General features: G+C 41.2%; 1 protein-coding gene across 1 annotated transcript in view; it reads right to left on the bottom strand.

Moving 5' to 3' along the window:
* Positions 1–495: 495 nt before the first annotated feature.
* The window catches only part of LOC115926112, a 25073-nt gene continuing 12657 nt past the window's right edge, over positions 496–12911 (bottom strand). The window contains exons 2-5 of the mRNA XM_030990597.1: positions 5698–6942; positions 3115–3760; positions 2104–2289; positions 496–1182 (exon numbers count right to left, since the gene is read on the bottom strand). Coding sequence (XP_030846457.1) covers positions 983–1182; positions 2104–2289; positions 3115–3760; positions 5698–6942 — 2277 coding nt within the window. The 3' untranslated portion in view covers positions 496–982. The remainder of the gene's footprint in view (positions 1183–2103; positions 2290–3114; positions 3761–5697; positions 6943–12911) is intronic.

Here is a 12911-nt window from a genome sequence, read left to right on the forward strand (position 1 = left end):
ATTGTTCCAACGTATATTCACGATTTGCGCATGATTCAGATGTGTTTATTCCATTAATCTTTTGAGCTGTTATGTCATTATCGCCAATAGAAAGCAATCGTCCTTGCATTCCAAAATGTACAGGTAGAACTGAGATCCATGTGATAAACATTTGCTATTAATCACAACTTATTTGCGATTAATATCAATTATCAACTCTTCATATGACAGGGCCCTGGGGGGCATTTCACAAAACTTGTCATCGGTGACAATCGACAGCTTTGTTATAAGCTACTGAAATATTTGCTTCTGATTGGTTATCAACAGATTTGTCACTGATTTTTGTCATTTGTCATTGAAAAAAATCCTTTGTGAAACGGGTCCCTGGTCAACAAATTGTCACTGTTATTTGTCCATTCGATATTATCAAATCAGTAACATTGACGGTTTATTTTTAGTCTTACCCGTGTACGTGTAAGTAAATATTGGTTGAGTTATAGAAGAAACTCCATGATCACTGTCGATATATGCATTACACTCTCTTCCTACTTGTTCAATGTACAGCCGACTGTACGAGGTTTGCCCTTCATCGCAACAACACATTTCCAACCATTTATCTTAGAGATTGTCGTTTGTACATGGACGAGTTTATAGAAATGCGATCGTCAACGTTTTGTTTCAACACTCGAGATCCAATCTAAGCGTGTATGCCTCAGAATATTTACTAGTTGCCTGTGAACGTTTCATTATTATTTAAAAACCACATCACAGTATAGTCCAACAGTTCAGCCAGAGTCTTGTTTGTCACAGGCAATAACTCCGTCTCAGGATATCAAATTAATCGTAGTAAGGCTTAGTAAGACTCGAATCCATCGAATTTCTCGAAATGGTTCAGTGGTATGGATGTTATCCAGGGTAGACCTATCATATCGCAAGTTCTCTCGGTTTCTTTCACACCGATCGGTGGTTCTCTCCAATTTTCCGGTAACAATACTGTGCTGTCTCACGTCAAGAGAGGGCAGTCTACCATAAAATCATCCATAGCCATCAAGTCGTCGTGACCGGGTTGCAGCGCCATGCCTGCCGCGTTGTATTTTCTTCTCAGTCGCTTGCACAGCTGTGAGATGCTTTCTCGTGATGTCTTCCAGATCACCTCAAACTCGACGGGACTGCACCGGGATCCGTACTTCTGGAAGAGGAGGTCTGAACAAATGGACGTGTGCAAGAAAGAGAAAGAGAGAGAGGAGAGTTATAACATTGGTTCATTAACTTCAGGTCCCCATTTCACAAAACTTGTCATCAGTGACAAATGACAGTTTTTGTTATAAGCTAGTGAAATCCTTGCTTCTGATTGGTTATCAGCCAATTTGTCTCTGGTTTTTGTTAATTTCAGGGCCCCCATTTCACAAAACTTGTCATCAGTGACAAGTTTCAGTTTTTGTTATAAGTTAGTGAAATCCGTGCTTCTAATTGGTTATCAGCCGATTTGTCTCTGATTTTTGTCAATTTTAGGGCCCCATTTCACAAAACTTGTCATCAGTGACAAGTTTCAGTTTTTTTTATAAGTTAGTGAAATCCTTGCTTCTAATTGGTTATCAGCCGATTTGTCACTGATTTGTCATTGAAAAAAGGCTGTGTGAAACGGGTCCCAGTTCTACCAAAGTGTGATAAAAACTGCCTATCATTCAGGATGATGATCACGAAAAGAAGATGCATGAAGTCCAACGCTATAGTTTAAAATACAATGGTATCATAGTGCTATTGCTTTCAAAGTCTCTCTCCAATTGACAAATGTACAATGCTTCATTTTAAATGATGTATTGCTAAGTAGGAAGCAACACGTGACGTATGTAACCATTATCATTTGAAAGATAACCTGATTTGTCAATTTTCCCAGAATTTCGACATGGTTAGCTGTCATATTTTAAAATGGGCATAGTAACAATCACCTACAAATCCAAAATGGTTTGATCTCCTTCATGAAATTTATTTTTTAGACATAATTATTGTTCACAAGCAAACAAACACTTTTGTATACTAGACATTTATTGCCAAACTTAAAATAAAAATGTACATTATTCAACAATTGGGAAAGAAGTGATATGCACATTATTCCAAACTCACGTTTTATCTTTCTCAGGCCAGCAAAGTCAAGCGGGTTCTTGCTGTTACGCCCTGTGACCGAGGATCGGATCAGAATCTTAGTCCCGAAGATACAGTAGCGGGCGAGAGCGATAGCCAACCGGGGAGCTCCGGCATAGGGCGTCATCTCTTCCCACCTAGAGTCTTGCATCACCATCTGTATACGAACTGCATGGGTAGAATGGAAGATGGAAAAATAAAATTACCAAATTACCAAATTTGTTTTGGAAATGAAGATCGTCATATTGAGAGAGAGAGAGAGAGAGAGAGAGAGATGGATGCCACTTAAACTGTATAACCCATTAAGCTCTTGATTGCAAAGCCTTTCAAAAAATCAACCCCATGACAATAATTTTGATAGCCTTTTCCATCACCTATTGAAATGAAGTATTATGTAATCCGAACGTGATTTTTATACCAAGGAGTTTTTTAATTTTATTTTGCCTTGATTTCTGGCAGTCTCTGCGATCTGGTTTTTATTTTGAACGTTAAGGATTGTTTTGAGATTGAGATCCGACATTATTCACTTCGGCATTTTGGGGCTTATTCCGTTACGGTTAATGATTAGCTCATGAATGGGTCCGGAGATGAAGTTTGGAATTTGACAAGTGCGTGAGATTGACCGGAAACACTTTTCGCTAGAGCAAAAAAAACAAGGCCTACAGTAAGTGTACGTGTAATAATTATCCTCATTCTGTCTCTGAACATCTAATTACATTATTCCTTTTTTTCTCCTTCCTCTTCTTCTTCTTAATGCCCCACTGTACTACTTGTAACTACTTGCGCCTATTATAGCAAACAATGCATAATCGGTGCCTGTTGGTCCCCCATGATCCCCTTTTTCTTATGTTATTTGAGAGCTGATTTTATAAGATAACCACCTGTCAGTGACCACGCAGGGAGGTCTTATCCCTCATGGTCAAACTAGTGCACACAGGATTTAAAGTGTTCTCTTTAGCTACTGATGATATACTTTTGTAAAATTATTCTCACCTTCTGTTTGTGACTGGTTCACACCTCGCATGTCTCCAAACTCGGACAGGTTGTCAGGAAAGCGGCCCTCCTCTGCCTTATCATCGAGCATGATGATCCCATCATCTTCCATCGGTCTCTCTAGCTCCTGCCTCCCTTCAGCTCCAGCTAGATGCGTTGCTCCAGCCCTGAAGCCTACTCTCGCGTCTCCACGTCGAGCTCCACCCTCTTTGCCTCCTGCGTGTCGCCTCTCTGCTGCGAGATGTCTCCCTCCGTCTCTGTCCCTTAAACTTGGGGCAACGGCTCCACGGGAAGTAGATCCTGCCGAGCTCCCGCCGCTTACCACGCGCTTTCTCCCGCTTCTTTCTCCAGTCTCTCCTCCTGTTCCTCCTCCTCCTCCTCCGCCGCCGTTTTCAGACGACATATCTCTACCTCTACCCCCTTCTCCCCCCTCACCTTCAGCATCTCCACCACCGCTCCGGTCGTCACCGGCCCCTCCTGGTCCAGCCCCACTATCTTCCTGGAGACCCGAGTCCACCTCACTGCCTGCTCCACCGGGATCCGAAGAGACACTCTGCATCTCGGCTGCACCCATGAAGGGGAGATGCTCCAGGATAAGCTGGAGCTGGCCCTCGATGACTACCATGCGATTGGAGATGTCTTCCATCTATATAAAAAAAAAAGATAAAGACAAAAATGACAAAGATAGATTTAACAAATGCAGAGTAATTATCCCTAGAATGTGAAAATATTGACTTCACTGGAGGAGCATGTACATTTGAATGATTTTTTGATAACAAAATATGGCACCATACCCATAGGAAAGTGAAAAGTATGCCGCAGACCTGCCGCAGACCTGCCGCAGATCTGCCGCAGACCTGCCGCAGACTTTTAGTCTGCGGCAAAGAGTATGCCGAAGTATGCGGCAGAAAGAAATTTTGCTGTAGACTTGCCGCATACCAGTATGCCACAGGAACAGTCTGCGGCAGATCTGCGGCAGATCTGCGGCAGGATGAAATTTTGCTGCAGACTTGCCGCATACTAGTATGCCACAGGAACAGTCTGCGGCAGATCTGCGGCAGGATGAAATTTTGCTGCAGACTTGCCGCATGCTAGTATGCCACAGGAACAGTCTGCGGCAGATCTGCGGCAGGATGAAACTTTGCTCCAGACTTGCCGCATACTAGTATGCCACAGGAACAGTCTGCGGCAGATCTGCGGCAGGATGAAACTTTGCTCCAGACTTGCCGCATACCAGTACGCCACAGGAACAGTCTGTGGCAGGTCTGCCACAGGAAATCCCATTAAAGTCTAATAGGGCCAATTGAAACCAATCATCTCATGCATATTCATTATTACTTTACACGTGTGACAGAAAAATACATTTATCATGATTTGTTAAGCAAATTAAGACAATGCACATCATTTTTGTGATTTCTATTTTCCTTTTGCCATTATTAACCAATAGATTATTTTGTCTGATCATGTTACAATTACATTCACGTTTAAGCAATAGATATATTGATTACTAACCAAGAAACTATGATTACTAACCAAGAAACAATATACATATTTAGTATATATATGTGTACGAGCCTGTGTCACTTTAAATGTTACTCTTGAATACACTTCAAATGATCAATGTGATGAAGTTAATACAATTGAGAATAGAATATACCTAATTGGTAATATATATATATTGGTATTACCTAATTGGTAATATCGATATTGCCAATATCGATTATGAAGTATCAATCAGTTTATCACTGGTTCTTCTACATGCATACTTTATTGCCACGTACTGGATATGAAAGAGTATGCGGCAGGTCTGCAGCAGGTCTATATGAGATATGAATATTCATGACGAAGAGTCTGCGGCAGGTCTGCAGCAAGTCTGCGGCAGACCTGCCGCAGACTCTTCATCATACTGAAAGAGTATGCGGCAAGTCTGCAGCAAGTCTGCGGCAGACCTGCCGCAGACTCTTCATCATACTGAAAGAGTATGCGGCAAGTCTGCGGCAGACCTGCCGCAGACTCTTCATCATACTGAAAGAGTATGCGGCAGGTCTGCAGCAAGTCTGCGGCAGACCTGCCGCAGACTCTTCATCATACTGAAAGAGTATGCGGCAGGTCTGCGGCAAGTCTGCGGCAAAACTAATTTGCATGTGAAAAAGATGACTGTCTGCGGCAAGTCTGCCGCAGGAGTATGCGGCAGGCTCATTTCTTTCCTATGGGCAGACATATGTGAATCTGTAATCAGTGTGCCTTTCATATAGAAACCATTTTTGATCAGTTCTGAAATTCTAGTTCTCAACAATTCCAGCACATTACGTTCACATCGTCACAAGTGAATATGTTCATGTAACAAAAAGAACAAATACTTTTGAATTGTAATTCAAAGATGCAGGGACTTTTATTTTGTTTATTTTCTTGATTAATGAGTTTAGAAACATGGGCTTAGTATCCTCAACTTTCTCTGGTATTATGTATCAAGTAAGCACTTGAATATGCCTATTTTTCAAAACTTGCTTTAAAGATCAACATTGTCCTCTCTTCCAACGGGTTCTAATTATTCATAGATTCAAGATCTTTTTATTTTCCTACCCATTTTTCAGTTCCACTAGTTTCTGTTGCGGGTTCAGTCTGCCTTTGGCTGCGGTTAGTCGAGAAGATCCTCTCCGCGAACTCGCTGTAAGACTCCGGAGGATCAATCTCTAACTCTGGAGAAATCTCATCACCACTGAAGTGATCCGGACTATGAGGTGACGTTCTTTCGTGAGCTTCGTTGAACCTCATGTGCCTTGCGTGCCTCTCCTCCTGGTCCCCGTGGCATCTGCCCCTGCCCCTGCCTCTTCCTCCTCCTCGACCGAACATGTGCATCCCCCGCATGGCCTTACCCATGGCGTGGTGCATGCGAACCATCTTCTGGTACTTGTGTAGCGGGACGCCGTGCGGGAACCCGGGGGACATCCTGTGCATCCGTCTGGGCATACTCGATGCCATGGCCTGTCGCATCCCTATCATGTTCCGCTGAAACTTGCTCATGAAGGGTTGCTTTACGCCGCCTCTGCCTGCGGATAAGGGCAGACGACGTTGCCCGACGTGGAAGGCCGCTCCCATCTCCGGTGTGATGCCATGCGCGAGGCGACTCGCCATCGCTGCCGCGTTGCACATCTGTGATCTGTGTAAGCTGAGTGGGAAGTGGCTCATCCTCGCTGCGGCCATAGCGGCGGCGGTTGCTGATGACGTCATTGGCGATCTACGGTTTCTCTCCATCCCACCGCTGCCACCAGAACTTCCGCTTTGTGACGTCAGAGTACTGCTGCTCCGACCAGACCTCGCCATATCTTCGGGATTCTTCGAGAAGCCATGCGAGGAGTGCGTGGTACGAGAACCAGCGCTGTGGGCACTATGGGTGCTATGAACAGAACCAACCGAGGACCTTCCGAGAGACGACGGTCTCTTCGGGTTGACAACGGTCTCGGGATCCGAGTCGAACTCCTCATCCGAGCCCATCATCTGACCGCGTGGATGCGACAGGCGACGTCGTGTCATCGCCCTCGCCTCCAGAATAGCTGCCTCGTCATCGTTGTCCTGTGTTCTCTCCATCCAGGACGAAACCGCTGGAGGAATCCTGTCTCTCCCTCTAGGGCCACTCCTGCGGATCACCAGGTCTTCTGGCTGTTCCTCGCTTCGTGGTCGTTCTTCATAGCGTCTACCAGATAGCTCTCCTTCATCGACGGTTAACTCATAGTCTTCATCAACCTTGAGCTCGTAGTCGTCGTCGACTATCTCTTTCTTCACCGTCGGCACTGGTCTTTCAGCCGGCGATTGACTCCGAACAGATTCCTGGAAGAAGAAAAAAATGATAAGAAGGAAGAAATCTCAATTACTTCTGTCAAACTTGGTTTACTTGGTAACATGGCATACATTCATTTCTTTTATGCTTGCCCAACAAAGCATTATTCGCCATAACCATTGTGTCCAACTCGAACTGGGTTGGGCAAAATCTCTTAATCAATGGCTCTGTTTACAACATACGTTGTGCCCCCTCAACGGTTCAACCCTCTCTCTCTCTCTCTCTCTCTCTAGCCAGAGGCATCGCTATACTATAATAATGTTACTTTCTTTCTTCAAAAGTTAAAGTAAACTTTCAAATGAAAGTTGTGAATTATCCAGATCACCGGTGGTGACATAAATGAGATTTTTACCTTGTGAATTTCAAGGAAATCAGCTTTTAGACAACGATCACGAATGTGTATGTCCTTGTCGTTGTGAAACTTGGCAATACATTCAGTGTACAAATATCATAAGATGTCTAATATACCATATCATCTGAAGCACAATGAAATACAATTATTGAAATATTTATAACGTCACGACCGCGGAATTCCTTCATTATAGGTTATGGACTTCTTTTAAATATCGATCTCTATCATAATTAGTGTCCTAAGACTATCCCGCCAGAAGACATTGTTATACTACATAATTGTCTTTCTATTTTCTTTATGTTCCAAACTCTTCCTTTAAGTATTCATATTACTCACATAGCTGCCATTACACAATGTGAAAATGAAACTAACGGAGGAGGCCCAGAGTTTTCTGGAAACAAATCGTGGATAACTCTGCGTCCAAGATGTTGGAGGTAAGGACTATCAAAGTGCGATGTGGCTTACACAAACCATTATTTTAACTCTAGAATTAAAGAATGGTGAGCATATCCGGGAAATCTTATCCAACTTTGCGTTTCGCAATCCCTAGATGATTATGGTTAGCAGCCACTGCCCCGGCACCGGCGTATGTTAACGTCATTAATGATAATGACTGTGTATTGGTGGCATACTATTATCTCCTAAGAATCTAAGATCGACTCCAAATTAACACGAACTATGAAGTTGGATCATTCTTAGGACACTGGAGAAAACTCATTTATACAACAACAAAAAATGCTATAGCTACTTGAGAGGGATAGTTACTTCACCGGCAGTTGCTTCTGATTGGTCAGGTATTTCACGAAGCTCCAAAACAGTTCCCTCTCATAAAGATTGAACGTGGGAGGGAAATATTTGGAGCGACATGATTTATCTCGCGTACGCGTAGATGCGCTTGTCACAACTATCTCTCTCAATGCGCTATGGTCTGATCTAACACATTGAAATCAACTTGTAGCCGAAATAAGTTAGCGCTAAGTTAATCCGTCTTCTTTTCTCTACAAACAGCCTTGCCCCCCAAAATTTCGACATACTTTTAACAAAATTAGAGGTCCTTTATTCAGTTATTTCAAACACAATTGCTATAATGATGTGCATGCCATATCGTATCTGAAACTGATAAATTAAGAGTATAACATACAATAACATGTATACATATTACATAACATACATAAGAATTCAACAGTATGCATTCAATTATACTTAGGTAGTATAATAATCCTTGCGTTATGAACTGGCTATATGGATACATTTCCTGAAAGAATTTATAATTGAGATACCATAACTGCAGTTATAGAACCGAAAGCTATCCTAATAATTGCACCTAATATTATAACTCATGGTCATGGAGAAGTTGAGGGCGAGATTCACTAGAATCACAATCACTCATTTCATTCAAGTGCCTTTATACAAGATACAAGATATTTTATTTGGTCTTTGCAAACAAGTTACATAGAAATTTGGTTTCCACTGGCGTTACAGTAATATTCAAGAAAGTACATAATTACAAGAAAAGAGTACATCACGTTTATAGAAATAGATGAAATAAGGAACATGCAAAAGGTAATGAAGCGACAAAAATGGTCATTGGTACTTCAAATCATGAGTTTCAAAATTAAGCCTTGGTCATTGGTATTTCAAATCATAATAGTTTCAGTATTGATTAATTAATTTCCGACGCAGAAGTTTAACGTTTAACCTTTGAGTTGAATTTATGAACAGAATCGGGTACAAATGAATATCTGAATCGTGAAAGGCGGGTTGGGGTACAAATCATTCTTACATGATTATTAAAAGTGGTGAATGTCATAAAGCTGATTGATAATGTACAAAATCTTTCTATTAAGACTATATAATTACGGTATGTAGCTGGTTGTCTGACGCAACAGTTTAGGATATAAGTTTCTTATACAACAAAGCACAGCAAAAAAGAGGGTCGTTAGAGAGTTGATGATTGTCCAAACTTTCTCCATATCGGACCTACTGCAATGCAGAGACCTAGCATGTCACACAATGCCATCTAAAGCGAGGTCCTGGGAAGTATGATGGGACCCTACACTGTATGTCGGTGCTCCTAAAATTTTCACTTGAAATCGACTAGAATTTTCTTTCGTATTCCCCCCATCGTCTGATCTCATATTATTCTTTACATTCTAGAGAGTAAACGTGCGGAAAATCTCATCAAAAGACGTTGACACACAAAAAAGTGATTGCCCTGTCAGTTATCCCATTTCCTATTTTTCTAAAGTTCCACTTTCCATGTGCAATCAGCAATTAAAAAAATGAAACTATACAATCCAAACTCTCGATAATTGCTTATTATTCTTTGTCGTAATTTGAAAGTGAAAAAAGGGAATGAATTTATTAATATTGAAGAGACACACTAACCTCTATCCAGGCTTCCATAATGGATGCCATTCCTTTGCAGTAAAATATCTTCCAAATATGGAACCATCCAAACCGGGGATATTTTCGAGCTACACCCCCCCCCCCCCGTCCCCCCTTAATTCTCAATGTCCCTAATTATAATAATATCCAACATTGCCCGATAGTATGTTGCTTTGTAGCTCGACTCTTAATGGATTCGAAATATTCTCTAGATATATATTTTGGTTCCTATTATAATGATTTGGTCAATTCTGACAAAAAATTAATAAATATAGGCATTGATTGTTCACGGTTTTTATCGAGGACCCCCTCCCCCCTCGTCAGTTTTACCCTTCATCTGTCTGTCTGTCTGTCTCTGTCTCTGTCTGTCTGTTTGTCTCTCTCTGTCTCTCTATTATTCTCTCTTTCTTTCTCTCTCACTCTCACCCTTTCTCTGAACGTTGATACGCCACTTTCTCTCTCCATCTCTATGACATCCCTCACCGCTCTCTCACATCACTCTTTCTTTCTGCCCCCCTCCAACCTACCCCTCTCTCTCCATCTCTCTCTCTCTCTCTCTCTTCATCTCTCTCTCCCTCTTTCTCTCTCCTATTTCTCCCATTTTCTCCACTCATCTGTAACCTGCGTTTTAAAAGTTTAATCAGCGTACATGTATTTCCATAAATATGGCGAACACTGGCAATGTAGCCCCCCCCCCTCTCTCTCTCTCTCTCTCTCTCTCTATGATAACGTCCCTTCTCCCCCTCCCCTCTCTCATTCACTCTCTCTTTCTTTCCTTTTCTCTTTGTCACACTTTCTCTCTCTCTCTCTCTCTCTCTCTCTCTCTTTCTCTCCACCCGTCTCTTTTTAATTGTGCAGTAAGCACTACAGTCATTGTCTTACCGAGCATTATAAACGAACACTTGTATATACATGTAGTAAAACTACATAAAACTATAACCCGGAAGACGAGAGTCCTCTCAATATACTTCTGAAACTGAAAATCGTTCTCACGACCAATTCGAACAAAGCGAAACGAAAACTACGACCCGAATTCCCACACGAGATAGACTCATAGAGAAGAGAGATAGAGATACTTTCGTAAACAGAACATTAATAATCTTTCGTTAGGTCTTGGAGTGATACCGCTTTAACCGGCCTTAAACTTGGAGTACTTTTTTTTTAAAGATCAAAAGCGAGAGTCCATTTATTACGCCCCTTTTATCTTGGCGATAGATTCGCTGGCATCATAACGAGATAATATGGTTTCTGTTGTTATACACCACTTGGTAAAACGCGCCAAGAGATGAGAAGAGAGAGATAGAGCACTGTTGTAAAATGATATGATAGCTAGTTTCGCATTCGACGAGGTCTCGCTGGCATTAGATATAAAAGTTATCAATTTGAAAACCGCGAGAGATGTGCTCAACTATTGCCATGCTTCTCCTTCTTTTTTCTTCTAAGAGAAATGTAATCTTCGGTGTGAAAACAAGGAAAGTGAATTCAATCTCACATTGGGTAGCAAATAGAATGATAACTTTGAAGATGGTCATACAAATCGCTTAGACGCTGCAAGAACAGGTTTTTTGTTTTGGGTTATCATTCAAATGGGTTATTTTACATTGAACAGTTAATGTTACTTGCGTTCTTATAGAGATGGTGGAGATCTGTTGGAAAATAAAACAATGTGAGCTGTCTCAGTCTTTTAATCTAACGTAATGTTTGTCCTACCTGCGATTAGTATTGGTACTATTGCAATACAATTATTCATAACAGGTGAGCTTTCGTGGGCTATCCTGTTCAAGCTGACTTGATGTTGATCTGTTATTCTTTCATAATATATTGTAATTGTATGTTGGAAGCTTGGCAAATAGAAATCAATCAATCAATCAATCAATCAATCAATCAATCAATTACATAACTTGTATCTTGGCACTACCAAGAAACCTGTATAACCATTACATTACGAAAATGGTATATTGTGCATTGAATCAGTAATTCTTAGATGAGCGTCCCCTCCTTTACTTTTCATGCTTTTGAAGATCTATATTTCCAAAAGAAAGTTGATTTATCTAAACACTACAAAGGCCTTGAGGAAAAAACGCTGTTTCATTGTAATCATAGCACCTATTTATCATTAATATCTCATGTATACTCATTACGATGGACCACGTGTCTCTAATTCAATCACTCACTAAATACCATGAAAGGAGGCGACTTTCTTTTAATTATCTTTGTGGATAAAATCAAGTCGAAACCAACTCGATTAAATCAGGTTTTCCTGCACTTGACCGCATCTGTAGTAACCTCGGTTAGTCTAGTTCAAAAACTCCGTTTTATCCGGAGATCTTCGGGCATGAACTATGAGTTATGAACGATCTTCAGTCTGGCAACAAGAAAAATTGTTGTCTGCGGTTCTGGTACCCCAGGCACTTGTTTTCCCTTTGATATCTTATGCAAGGTACATCATATTTTGTAGAACTTTGCAGGAATTATGAATATGTGACATATTAATATGTCCTATCTGTGAAATGTCAACGTTAGCAGTGTCCTAATATTGAAATTATGCAAGAAGACCCGTTTACTTTCTAGACTTACACGCACACAAATAAAAAAAATCAGACTATCATTAAGTGGATTGCAATCACTAAAGTCGATTCGACAACTAATGGTCGTTATTTCCCCCTTAAAGACATTTTAAAGCCATTTCGTTCTGAGGGAATTTCTAAATTAGTCTATCAAATGCAAGTAGAATTTAACCTTTTCATTTTTTTGGCCTGCAAATGGGACATAGTACCTATATGCAAAGAGATTAAACTTATATTTGCCACACTCCATCCAGGTGAGGAAGAAACATGGTAAATCGGTACTTGGTTTACCTGTCCCTTTTTCAAAAATATTTATTATCCATCTCTTTTCTAATCTCACTCTCTAATTATCCTCTCTCTCTTTCTCTTTCTTTCACTATCGATCTATTTCTCTCTATTCCCCCTTCCTCACTCTTTCTTTCTTTCCCTCCGTCTCTCTCTCTCTCTCTCTGCCACCCCTCTCTCTATATCTCAGCCCTCTCTTTTCTGTAGCCTCTCTCTCTCTGTCTCTCTCTCCCTCTCTATCTATCTCTATCTATCTTTCTTTCTGTTTCCCTATCTTTGTCTCTCTCTCTCTCTCTCTCTGTCGCTCTCTCCCTCTCTCTGCACCCCACACTCTTTCTATTTCTCAGCCCTCTCCTCTCTGTTGCCA

Source organism: Strongylocentrotus purpuratus, unplaced genomic scaffold, assembly GCF_000002235.5.
Source record: "Strongylocentrotus purpuratus isolate Spur 01 unplaced genomic scaffold, Spur_5.0 spur5_contig_844, whole genome shotgun sequence".
NCBI classification, from domain to species: domain Eukaryota; kingdom Metazoa; phylum Echinodermata; class Echinoidea; order Camarodonta; family Strongylocentrotidae; genus Strongylocentrotus; species Strongylocentrotus purpuratus.